Consider the following 13294-nt stretch of genomic DNA (forward strand, 5'->3'; position numbering starts at 1 on the left):
TAAGGTATATACACATAACACTTGATTACACTTCCCATGCACTCCTGTCCAGGGAAAACTGTTTACACGAAGTTGCAGCTGGTGTTACCACAACGCGCCACTAATGAAACGTAGCCACGTTGGGCTTACGCTATCCATAATTGTCCGCGACGGTTTCTGGCTGTGTCCCGAGTGGCCTCTCTACGCACACTGGCTGGAAGTAACTACCGCGCTAAGATGGCGGCAACTAGACACTGCGCTAACATTGAATTAGCCAATGGGAGTGCAGGTTACTTAAGGCATTTGAAATACACAAATAAACAATTGAAGCTATATGCAATATAAAATATATAAAGAAAGAATAAACATGGTTACTTTTATAGATAAATCTCCAACATACTCCCCCCCGTTGGAATGTTCACATCCAACCTAACACTAGGGGATACATTGTCAATGTTTTAGCTCATGGAGCGTCTTCTTCCCAATGTGGTAAAGGCACAATTTTGCTTAATGCTCTCTTGTAGACTCCGTCTCTAGTACGAACGGTGACTACGCGCACTAGGTTATCCCTTCCCGGAAACACTTCTTGGATGACGCCGACTCTCCACGAGAGTGGTGGAATATTGTCCTCCTTCAATAGCACTGGCGTGCCAGGCTTCAAATTCGACTGAACAGCTGTCCATTTCTGTCGCTGCTGCAGACTATGCAGGTAGTCCTGAGACCACTTCCTCCATACTCGCTGCTGGAACTGCTGTATGCGCTGCCATCTGGATAATCTGTTGGCAGCCAGATCTGTAATGTTTGGTTCAGGAAATGAGGTTAGAGGACCTCCAATAAGAAAATGACCAGGGGTAATGTAGCTGAATTCATCATGAGAATCAGGGAGTGTGGAAAGAGGACGGGAGTTGAGGCAGGCCTCTATTTGGCATAGCAGAGTTACTAGTTCTTCGTATGTTAGCACGGCGTTTCCTGCTACTCTTCGAAGATGGTATTTCATAGACTTCACTGCACTTTCAAAAATCCCGCCGAATGATGGACTGCGTGGTGGAGAATACTTCCATTGGAAATTCTCTTCTGCTGCAAATCTGTTAATGTCCTTGTTGAATTCTTGTGATTGAAAGAGTTTACGTAATTCCTGCAATTCATTTTTAGCACCATGGAACGTCGTAGCATTGTCGCTAAAAATACTTGCACACTTTCCTCTTCTCGCGGTGAAGCGTAGTAGAGCTGCGATGAAGGCTTGTGATGTCAAGTCTGAGACAATCTCTAGATGAATTGCCCTTGTGGCAAGACAAGTGAAAACTGCAATGTAGCATTTTCTTGTGGATCTGCTTCTTGCGGCTCCGGTCTTGATGTGGTATGGCCCTGCGTAATCAACGCCTACGTGATGGAATGCCTTGCTGGGTCTCACTCTACTGGAGGGTAACTGCCCCATCAGCTGCTGGGAGGCTGAAGCCTTCAAACGATAGCATATGTTGCAATGGTGAATGATCTGTTTGACCACCTGTCGTATGCGAGGTATCCAATATTTCTCACGAAGTGATGATATGAGAAGCTGTGGACCAGCATGCATAAGTCTCTTGTGTTCTGATGCTATCAGAATTTTCGCGAAATGACTCTTCGGATGAAGAATAATTTGATGCTTGCTTTGGAATTCCAGTTCACTGTTTTCCAATCTTCCTCCGACACGAATTACTTTTTCATTGTCGAGAAATGGATGAAGGTTCCTCAAAATGCTTTTGTTGTGTACTTGCTGCTTGTCAGACAAATCTTTGATTTCCTGAGAGAAGAATGCACGTTGTGTTATCTTGATGCAGGCAAGTGTGGCGCCTTGAATTTCAAAGGTGGTAAGGTCTTCACTCCTTTTGTCTCTTGAGTTTCTGCAATTGTTGATGAACCTTTTGCAGAGTGACACTACTCTCAGTAGCTTGGATAAAGTTGAATATCTAGATATGATTTCTTCTTCAGTTGTTACATGAGTGACCAATGTGGTAGCTGCTACCTTACGCTGCTCTGGAATAGTGTTGTCGTCTGGACGGAATGCTAAACTGGATGATGGCCACTGTGTCTCCTCTTCTTGGAGCCAGGTTGGTCCGTGCCACCAAAGCTGAAGTGATCTGATAATTTTTGCATCGACTCCTCGTGAGATCAGATCTGCAGGATTGTCTTTTGACGGAACGTGCTTCCAATCACTGACCTGTGTGAGTTCCTGTACCATAGCAACTCGGTTGGCAACAAAAGGTTTCCATTTACTGGCTGGTGACGCCAGCCAAGCTAGGACGATTTTTGAGTCGGTCCATAGGTGAATGGTGTCTATGCATAGACGCAGTATGGGCAATGCTTTGTGTACCAGTTTGGCTAGTAGAACTGCCGCACATAATTCCAAACGTGGAAGAGTGGTTCTCTTCACCGGAGCCACCTTGGACTTTGAACACAATAAGTTCACACTTATGTGACCCTCTGAATCAATTGATCTTACGAAGAGAACACTGCCATAGTTTCTCTCTGATGCATCAGAGAAACCGTGAATTTGAACTTTATGGATGTCTCCTGGAGCCAAAACGAAGCGTGGTACTTTTACCTCGTTAATACATGTGAGCTGCGAATGAAGACGACGCCATGTTTTCTGCAAATCTATAGGAAGCGGATCATCCCATCCTACATTGTGGAGCCATAACTGCTGCAGGAATGACTTGTATGTTATCACCACTGGCGATATTAGTCCGATTGGATCGAACACTTGTGCAATTATGCTGGCAACTTGGCGCTTTGAGAAGATCTTCAACGAGCCTACATCCACTGTTGTGGCGACCTTGCTGTCCATGAGAAATTCGTCCGTGGATGGGCGCCATGAAATTCCCAATGTTTTTGTGCCTTCTGTGTCGAATTGCACTAGATCCTGTACTGCCTTCAATTCTTCTGGAATAGATTGCAACACTGCCTTGCTATTGGAGCACCATTTACGTAGATTGAATCCTCCCTTCTGGAGTAATTCTGTGAGACTTTCACGCAGCTTTATTGCACCTTCAATGCAATGATTTCCTCCCAGAAAATCGTCAACGTAGAAGTCATGTGTCAAGACATGAGTGGCTACTGTGAAATTTGATGATTCATCTTCTGCCAACTGCTTGAGGCATCTTGTGGCCAAGAATGAACTTAATCCATAAGTGACTGTGTTCAAACTGTAAAAATGAATTGGTTCGTCACGTGATGCTCTCCATAAGATGCATTGAAGTGGTCTGTCTTCTGAATGCATGTTAATTTGCCTATACATTTTAGCCGTGTCTGCAGTCAGTGCGATTTTGTGACTACGAAATCCGGCATAAGTGGATTCACCATGGATATATCTTGTTCCATCTTGCCAAACATCACAGGTTCGATGCCAGCGCCGAGGCTCGAAACTTCCACATGGGGAATTCCGAGTGACATACATTTAGCAGATCCTAGCTTCCATACACCTGGCAACATTGACCTACTTCTGTCTGCAGATGTGTTCTACACGATTCTCAAGCCAGAAAAACTTTCAAGAACAGGAAACTATCCAGCGTTGCAAAACACTGAATTTGGGTGGATTGTAGCAGGAAGGATTCCCAATGCACCATCTACGAACGGACCTTCGAAGTCATTCTTTGTTCGCACAGAAGATACAGTCAATTTCCATTTACAGAGATTTTGGGATTTGGAGGAATTCCATGATAAGTTGCCTTCACCAGAAGAAATCACCTGTGAAAAACATTTCCAGGAAACTACATCTCGTGATCGAGAAGGTCGATACACGGTCAAGCTACCCTTGAAGAAGGACAGATCCGTTCTTGGTGACTCTCTGCAAACAGCGATTTCACGATTTAACCAATTAGAAAGAAGACTTGATCGGAACATGGAATTGAAAAGAGAGTACACAGAATTCATGGTCGAGTACCAACAACTCAAACACATGCAACCAATTGGGACATTGGAAGATGTATCCAGAGACAAGGAGACAAGGTACTACATTCCACATCACTGTGTGATTAAGGAATCAAGCAAAACTACACGTTTAAGAGTGGTTTTTGATGGAAGCTCGCCCACAACTACGGGGGAATCGTTGAACAATATACAAATGATTGGTCCCACGATACAAGAAGAATTGTTTTCAATCCTTAGAGCTTCCACATTTCAGTGGAAATTACACCCAATGGGTATCATTCAAAGACACATTTTCTTCGCTCATACATGATAATTCGGATATTTCAGATATTCAGAAATTCCAGTATTTACGTGTCGCACTGAAGGGTGAGGCATTGCAAATCATTGAAAGCATACCAATTACAGCATCCAACTACGGTGTAGCGTGGAAACAACTCCAAGAGCGTTTTGACAACAAGCGTCTCATAGCTGCTTCACACGTCAATGATATTTTGCATATAAAACCAGTGTCGAAAGAAAACGCAGAGGAATTGCGATCGTTCACAAACACAGCTATTAGCTCCATCTCAGCGTTAAAATTATTAGCAGGAGATAGTTCACTATCAGATATAGTGTTAGTTCAGCATCTTACTTCTCAGCTTGATGCCACCACACGAAAAGCTTTTGAATTAGAAGTGAATGATTCTGAATTCACCACTCTTGACAGTTTGTTTCAATTTCTAGAGCACAGAACCAAGGCTTTGGAGAAATTCAAACCAATTTCCAATGAAAAATCAACATTCAAACCACAGTTTAGTGGCAACACCAAACAACAAAGTCACAAACCTGCGCATCCTTCCCCTTCAAGATCGTATGTTTCTACTGTATCTCCTTCATGCCTGTATTGCAAGGATACTATGAAGAATAATAAGCATCCGCTGTTTGCGTGCAGTTCTTTCAAAGCAGCTACTATAGCTCAGAAGTACAAATTTCTTCGAGAAAACCAGATCTGTTTCAATTGTCTTGGACAGTCAGATCACCAGGGATTTAGGTCAGGATGCAAGGCAGGATCTTGCAAATATTGCGGCGAGAAACATAATTCCCTTCTTCATGAAGATAAGAACAACAGAGAACGTCAAACACAGAAGCAGTCCAGTCAACCCAGTAGTAAATCGGCAGTAGGCGATGATACTCGTTTTCAGGATAATGATGTCCAGACTAAAGCAACATATTGTTCTGTCAAGAACAGAGAAACTTCGCAAGTTCTCCTAGCCACAGCAGTCATAAAAATCAAGAACGCATACGGCGAGTGGCTCCCATGTCGTGCACTTTTGGATGGAGCCTCACAGAGTAACATTATGACAGAACTTTGCTCAGCAGCTACGCATCAAGAAACAAAAACGCCGAATACCTATCCAAGGGATAAATGAAGCTACAGTCCAAGCCTTTCACACCATGGAGACGCAGATTAAATCCGGCCCGGAGGACCAAAATGTTTGCGTTCCGGACCGTACAGGACCAAAACTGAATGTAGAACCTGTCCGGCTGTGAAGGACCAGAAATGAATGATGATCCAAACCGGTAGGATCTAAATGTAAGTGAAATTGTAGGTACCACTTACATCTCTCTGGTATGGATTGTGTCGCTACAGGGCAAAGTTCACCGCGATCCTCTTGGTAGTTGTAAAGAAAACACAGGCACACACACTGATAACTATAACTATGTATTATAAGGTATATACACATAACACTTGATTACACTTCCCATGCACTCCTGTCCAGGGAAAACTGTTTACACGAAGTTGCAGCTGGTGTTACCACAACGCGCCACTAATGAAACGTAGCCACGTTGGGCTTACGCTATCCATAATTGTCCGCGACGGTTTCTGGCTGTGTCCCGAGTGGCCTCTCTACGCACACTGGCTGGAAGTAACTACCGCGCTAAGATGGCGGCAACTAGACACCGCGCTAACATTGAATTAGCCAATGGGAGTGCAGGTTACTTAAGGCATTTGAAATACACAAATAAACAATTGAAGCTATATGCAATATAAAATATATAAAGAAAGAATAAACATGGTTACTTTTATAGATAAATCTCCAACAGACATCATTATTCTTTTCTCAATTCTGGTGCTTGAAAACAAGTTCTATAGAGAAAAATATCCTGTAAGGGTTTTCTGGTGACCCGAATAAATTCAAATTTCATAAAAAAAAAAGTTTTTAACTTTCGTCTTGTACTTGTTAAATGAAAATATATTTTTTTTGACCATAGGTAATCTGCATCGAACTGAGCAAAATTAGGTAAAAATTAACAAGCATTTGTAGTTTACAAAATATAAAATTTTACTTAAATCCTTGCCCTTGCAGAATTTGAAATTTTCCACTGAGAACACACTTGGCTTTAGTGCCTACTAGTGCTGCACTAATAGTGTACAGAATTGAGAGCTTGCTGAGACATCATGAGCGAATAATGCTCAAGCAGGCAAAGTAAGCGGTGTGCACTCAAAGCCTGGTAGAAAATGTATAACAGTCACTTTTCTGTTGAAGTCTAGTTCTGAGTTGCAGATCTCAAGTCTATCCCAGTTTGTAAATAAACTAGTGTATTTTCAATATTTAATTTCAGTGCTTGGCAAAGTCTTTTGGACTTACTGGACTTGGCTTTTAATACATACATGTATCAGAATTGTACAAGTAATAACACTATTGTACACCGTGTCCCAAAAGTCCGGTAACACTTTTATTAATTCATTATACAAAAACTACAAGTGATATAGCTTTCGTGTATATGTCATATGAAATAGTATCTCAAATGTTTTTTTTTTTAATGTACGAGTTCACAATGCCTCGATATGGGAACCATGTGTAACACAACATATGTCTACACGGTAATCAAATTCTTGCCATACTTTTTGGAGCATATCTCTGGCAAGATTGATTACCGTGTAGACATATGTCGTGTTACACATGGTTCCCATATCGAGGCATTGTGAACTCATACATTTAAAAAAACCATTTGAGATACTCTTTCATATGACATATACACGAAAGCTATATCACTTGTAGTTTTTGTATAATGAATTAATAAAAGTGTTACCGGACTTTTGGGACACGGTGTATAATTCTGAGATATAAAATAAAATTAACTACATTGAGAATATAATTGAAAATTAACAATCTACTATACAATTTAGAACTGACAATTTGGAAAACAGCTTCTTAGTTCCTCGTTAGATATGCACGCAAAATATTATGCATTCAACATTGGAAATATTAAAAATATTTTAAATTTGCGCTCTTGAAAATTGAGCACTTACCATTAAAAGTGGGAAATATCAGGATTTTTATTCTGCTGATACATGCACACATGAAACAAGAATGTTCGATTATAAAACAAATTGAAAATTACTACATAGTGAGGTGCATTTTACTGGATCAACATACCACCTGTGCATAAGCTGCAATTCATTTTTGTTGCAAAATAGAATTGCAATTGCAGTTTAAAAATTAAATGTATGGACTCTTCATGGGTCATGTAGAGCGAAACTACCTCAAAGTGATGGCAGGGGGAGAGTGTTCTCAATTTTTTATAGTATCAATTCAGAATTATTTTTGCACCTTGTATGTACTGGTGTTCAGGAAGTACAATAAATATATATATATATATAAAACACTCATGGTGTTTTCAACCTCTTGTTTATAAAGTTGTTATACAATATACAGGGTGATTCATAATTCCCTCCATGGTTTTTGAACGTTTATAGAATTATAACACATACAACAAAAAAGTGCATATTAGTACATAAAAAAAAACAAGTTTGCATTCATAATATGCCCAATCACATAATTGTAGATTTAGCCACTAGGTGGCAGTATAATGCAGTAAATGCAAACATTGCACTGGTGAACATAAAGCATTCTCCTACATTTTTGTATGATAAATTTGAACATACTTATTTCATCTGGACATTGAATAACAGCCAGATGTAATCCTTTTTCGACATCACACATGCAGTCGCTGGTATTGATCGTCATAAGTTGGAATGTGTGGGGCAGGAACTTGACTTCAGGATTGATGTCTGCCTCGTTACTAGGAGTGCACATATCGAGCACCTGTAAAGTAGTACCAAACTTGGAGAGATTATTTATGTACTGATACGTACCTTTTTGCTGTGCGTTACAATTCTTGTACTGTAAACGTTCAAAACCTGGGAGGGAATTATGAATCACCATGTATTGTATTTTTCTGTTAACTATGCACTGATGAATATACCAAATGAACAAACGGTAGGGATAAATGAAACCAATTATACAGTACAAGGCTTTTCTTTTATTCTAGTACCCTTGGTATCTTGTACAAAACTTGCTTTATTGTTACAGGATGATAAATCAACAAAATTATTATTGTTAATAGTTTTTCCAAGATTTCGTCCAGCAGTCAGTGTTGAAATTTTATCATCCTGTCACTTGAGTTCTGATGTTTGAGCGAGAATACTTAAAAGCATTCATCACATTAAAAATTGTTATTTTTGGTGGTTTCTGCAAAATATACAACATCTGTTTTCTATAAACTATTCCTCTAGTACACACTTTACAGAAAAAAAAAATGTTTGTTTAAAATTCAGCTCTATCGAGTAAGAAATATGTGCATAAAATTTATGAACAAAGAACACTCAGAGAGTCAAACGAAGGAGCTAATTCTCCCTCTCTTACACCACTCAATTGTTTTTTATAGCTTTTAAGGATCCCCGCCCAAAATCCTTGTGCCAGATGATCCGAAAAGGTATCCGAGCGCCTGTTAACAATGCAACTACAATTAAAATATATTTATGTACAATTCGTATTTCTTTTCCTGGCACTATTCAAATTATCAACATTTGTCTTCTGGGCACAATAACGTATCCAGTTTTGTTTTTTTCAAAATGTCTGTTCCTACTCTTTTTTTTTAAAATTTCATTCACACAGCCACACTTTTGCTTTTAACTGTGAACCAAGTCCTAGCTTATACTTTTTTTCCATTTTTGTGCACTGGGGAAGACAATGGAGGTTATATAATACTATATATATTTTTTTAAAAAAAAGACCACTTACATTATCATGATTTTGAGAATAAATAACAAACAAAAATCATGAAACAACATAACAGAGATGGATGATATTTATGTATTGCAAGAGTCTTTACTCATGTGTCGAGTGCTACAGGCAGCTTTCTACAACCAGCTAGGTCACCAATTGACATCCAGGTTAAGAACCAGCCAGTGCTGAACAAATGAATAAAGACTCGACAATTGCACTCTGCAACAATGAAGAGGGGGGATAACGTGGTGGAGGGATGTACAAAAAGAGCACTTCTGTCCCGTCAGTGATGATAATACATTGTTAGTTGAAGATTATTAATGGATGAAATGCTTGCAACTAATTATGAAGTTATCTGGAAGAAAGGTACGACAGAGATACAGAAATGAGTGTTAATAATTAAGACATATTTTTGCTTTATGATAAGTGGTAACTGTACTAGTGAAAGTAAGAAAAGAAAATACTCTTGAGGTTATTATTAGTTTACTAAGTGTTTTCACTGCATTGTTTGGAAAAAAAAATATTTGCTGGCTTTATTTGTTAGGTGAGATTATTCAGCGATTCACCCACTTGTCTGTCACCTGTTCACCAACTGAAATGGAAAGAAATAAAAATTAGTGGCGTGCCAACAGAATAAAGCAGCTTAACAACTAGTTCATTAGATAAGCATATCTACAGTATTGCATCTATATAGACGATCGACTCTTCTAAGTAAAGCTTAATGTAAACTATAGCTCTAACAGTAAGCGCCTATGTTCATCATGCAATGTTATACGAAATGTTTATGCTTAAAACTAGAAGCCTTAATTAATTTTTCCAGTAGTTTCATAGTCTACTACACTATTTTAGCATGCGGAAGTATGTAGTAAAGCATCTGCTGCTAACAGTGTGAGTTCTGAAAAAGTTGAAGTGCTATTTTTGTATTGAAGGAGGAAAAAAATCAACAAAACAATCAACCAGACGAAACGCAACGAAGATACAAATTCTTCTTTATCCACTGGAACCTTTTTTGTATTTTTTTCATTGGGGACATTCGTGCCTTCCTAGTATCCTTTTTATTGGAGCTTTGTGAATTCACCACTTACCAACTTCAACTGTAGGTTGGACTGTGGAACAAAGAATATTGTATCAGTATTTTGTCAGTACTGCTTTTCTAGTTCAAACTATGCGGAGGACAGGAACAGAAGCATCTATACAAATATAAATTTTGAATATTACTTGTTACTTCCCCCCCTTTTTTTATTAATGGACGTCACAAATAACACAGCGTTGTAGTATATATGTTACACCCCCCAAAAAAATTAAATGGCTAGATTAGAGATTGGCACACCCACTTTGAAACGGCCTATTTACAGGTTGATATGACTAAAAGACAGTCACAATTAACACCTATGCCAGGATTTGAACCCAAGAACTTGGGTGATGAGAGTGAAAGTCTACAACTAACATGCTTCACTGGTGAACTAGCACACAAAATTGTTACAACACACCGACTAAAGATATTACGAAATGTATCTTTGTTTCATACCAAGGGTTTTCCTCTCCTGAAATGATTGAAATAAGCATGTGGGATCAACTCGAAAAAGAGAGAGATTTGAAAACATACTTTTCATAGACTCCACACAGAAAATAGAAGTCTGACGAGATATAAACCTTGTGGCCAAAGAGGGGCCGGTTATAAACTGAACAGGCCCATAAATAGTTCCTGTAGCCATTTTTGAAATGATGCCCTTTTTGTTTGTCGAAATATGCTGTTTAGCTATTCAGAGATCCATAATGCCATTTTCAAATTTTCTGTATCACAGTTTGGAACTATGAACTTTTAAGACAATTGTGGGCATAATGTGTATAGTGTGAGTTTTAAAAAAAATAGCTACTGTGGTTGTGAAACATATACTGTACTAATTCACGTGAAGTAGTACATTATTATTGACAAATTAATTTGTCATTTCTTTGACATTCACTATAATAAACACAATTGCAAATTAAATCAATAAAAATTTTAAATAATGATAATAGACTGATGACAGTCTTATCATAAAGTTCATGTCTCAATTTAAAATAATTTTTGCTCATTTCATTAGTTCATCAAATGAAACCTAGCGCAAATATCATAATATATGACGATAATGCATTTATTCTCTGTGCTGCTGGAAAATCAACAGTTAATAACAACAACACAGATATAAATTGTTGTCACCCTCTACATTAGAAACCATAAAATTGATCTGGGCAGATAATGTAATACCAGGTGGTTATAATTAAACTGACGGTGCTCAGAGTGGTACAGCAGGGGCTGTAATGACCATAGGAGTCTGAAACTTCATAGATATGCTGATGAAGCAATGCGCTCGCAAATTATGAAATGAAAAAAAAAATGTTCCAATTCTCGCCACCAGGTTAAAATATGGTGCTGTAAGCGGTCAGAACGTGGACATTTCCGTAACTTGGACGTCAGTATGTTATTCAGTCGTCGGTGGCATTACCTAACCGTTGTGTGAGCTCCCTGGTTGTTGTTGGCGACGCTTGATGATGATTCCTTTTTGTGATGAGAATGTTCGTTGAAAATCAAAAAGGTTGAATTGTTCGTGTAAAAAACAATGGCTATTGCGAAGAGAGACTGTGCACTGCTAGTGAAGGTGTTTTACCAGAATGGGAGCAAAACAAATCCTGCATTGCAGGAATATCGCAGACAGAAAGTGCTGGGAAGAGGGCCCATGTCAGTTAATGGGCTAAAGAACATGATGAAGAAATTCGAGGAAACCAGTGAATTGGGCCCATGGAAATTGTGGACAAAGTTGCTGTAGCTGACATTGCAGCACATGCCTCACCTTCTGCAAACAGTGCTCGAGCTGTGGCACGTGAATTGTATCCTCCCTGGTCAACAGTTTGCAAGGTTTTGCGGTGCATTTTACACTGGTATCCTTACAAGATTCAAACAGTGCACCAATTGAAACCCCAAGAGATTCCAAAATGCAGTGAGTTTGCCCATCAGTTTTTGGCACGTATGAAAGTGGATGACATGTGGCCGGGGAATATTATGTGGACTGATGAGGCGCATTTTACTCTGGATGGTGCAGTGAATACACAGAACTGTCTCGTATGGGGTTCCACTCATCCACATGTTGTGCAGGAACAACCATTGCACTCACGTTACGTGACTGTTTGGTGTGGGTTCACTAGCTCCTTCATTCTTGGTCCGTTTTTCTTTGTGGAGATGACACCCTGAGGGCCTGTTAGGTGTACGGTGACATCTGCACGTTATAGGGACCTCCTTGTGCAACACGTGATTCCAACTTTGCAAGTGCTTGCCAAGTAAAAGATTTGCTGCGAGAAACCTTCACTAATGACCACATCATCTCTAGGCAATTTCCAGATGTGTGGCCTTCCAGGTCCCCCAACCTAAATCCATGCAACCTGGTTTTGGGGATATTGAAAACATTGCGACTCTCAGGGACATATTCGGTCTCTGCCTGAGCTGAAGGCTAGCATACGACATGTCGCTCAGATTTCACCAGCCTTGCTGCGAGCAACTGTCGACAGTGTCGTGTTTTACGGATGCAGCATGTTGCCAAGTTTGGAGGCCATATTGAACAGTTCTTGAAACCATAGTTCCTAATAAACATGCCAGAACTACTGTTATCATGTGTTTGATCATTCCTGCCTTTTTCCTGCACCCATACCACATTCTGACTGCTTACAGCACCATATTTTAACCTGGTGGCGAGAATTGGAACTATTTTATATATATATATATATATATATATATATATATATATATATATATATATATATATATATATATGGATAAAAGCAAGGAGGGCCAAAAGGGCTAAGTAAAAATCAAATAAGGTAAAAGGAAACACTCACCGGACAGTAGGAAAATTCAAAATTTTCGCTAATTTATAGCATCATCGGTGTGAGAAGAAACAGAAGACGGAACCGGAAGTTGGGGTCCTGCAGAGTTGCCAGGTCCCCATTGAAGAAGAAGCGGTGCGTAGAACGAAAAAATACTGTTTCGTCACCAGGCTCGTCGTAAACTGTGAGTGTGTAGGATGAGTTGGGAGGGAGGGCGGGAGGGTGGGTGAGGGTTGGGCATTACTGGGTGGCCTTGTTCAGGCCAGGTGGAGTGGTTGCACTCATGGCCGATATATAGGCCCTCTCCCATCTTTTGCGAACAGAGGTGTTGGCTGGTTGGGGTAGGAGGTGGATGATCGCTACCCGGAAGCAGTCGTTGAAACTGATGTTGTGGTGGTTGGTGTGGACGGCGACAGTGAAGTCAAGGTTGTCAATGGGGACCTGGCAACTCTGCAGGACCCCAACTTCCGGTTCCGTCTTCTGTTTCTTCTCACACC

The 13294-nt window shown here is 39.7% G+C and overlaps 2 protein-coding genes across 6 annotated transcripts in view; one reads left to right on the forward strand and one right to left on the reverse strand.

The window, feature by feature from the left end:
• The first annotated feature begins 3316 nt into the window (after positions 1 to 3316).
• LOC145992468 (uncharacterized) lies at positions 3317 to 5046 on the forward strand. Its single transcript, XM_083128851.1, has 2 exons — positions 3317 to 3963; positions 4896 to 5046. Exons 1-2 carry the CDS (start codon positions 3317 to 3319, stop codon positions 5044 to 5046), a joined length of 798 nt encoding a protein of 265 aa, XP_082984977.1.
• Positions 5047 to 8170: 3124 nt separating this feature from the next.
• The window catches only part of SERCA (ATPase sarcoplasmic/endoplasmic reticulum Ca2+ transporting SERCA), a 125174-nt gene continuing 120050 nt past the window's right edge, over positions 8171 to 13294 (reverse strand). For 3 of the 5 annotated variants that reach the window (XR_014442130.1, XM_083128395.1, XM_083128396.1), the window contains one exon: positions 8171 to 9531. Coding sequence is in view for 3 of the 5 variants with exons in the window: in XM_083128395.1 (XP_082984521.1) it covers positions 9494 to 9531 (38 nt within the window). In the remaining 2 variants the exon portion in view is untranslated. The other 2 variants (XR_014442129.1, XM_083128397.1) reach the window with 1 other exon arrangement.

This window comes from Lepisma saccharinum, chromosome 9, assembly GCF_977018435.1.
Source record: "Lepisma saccharinum chromosome 9, izLepSacc3.1, whole genome shotgun sequence".
Classification (NCBI taxonomy): domain Eukaryota; kingdom Metazoa; phylum Arthropoda; class Insecta; order Zygentoma; family Lepismatidae; genus Lepisma; species Lepisma saccharinum.

Coding starts and splice junctions, on each gene's coding strand:
- LOC145992468 (XM_083128851.1), top strand. CDS start 3,317: ATGGATATATCTTGTTCCATCTTGCCAAACATCACAGGTTCGATGCCA. Junction 3,964..4,895: donor TCCAGAGACAAGGAGACAAG/GTACTACATTCC, acceptor TGTCTTGGACAG/TCAGATCACCAGGGATTTAG.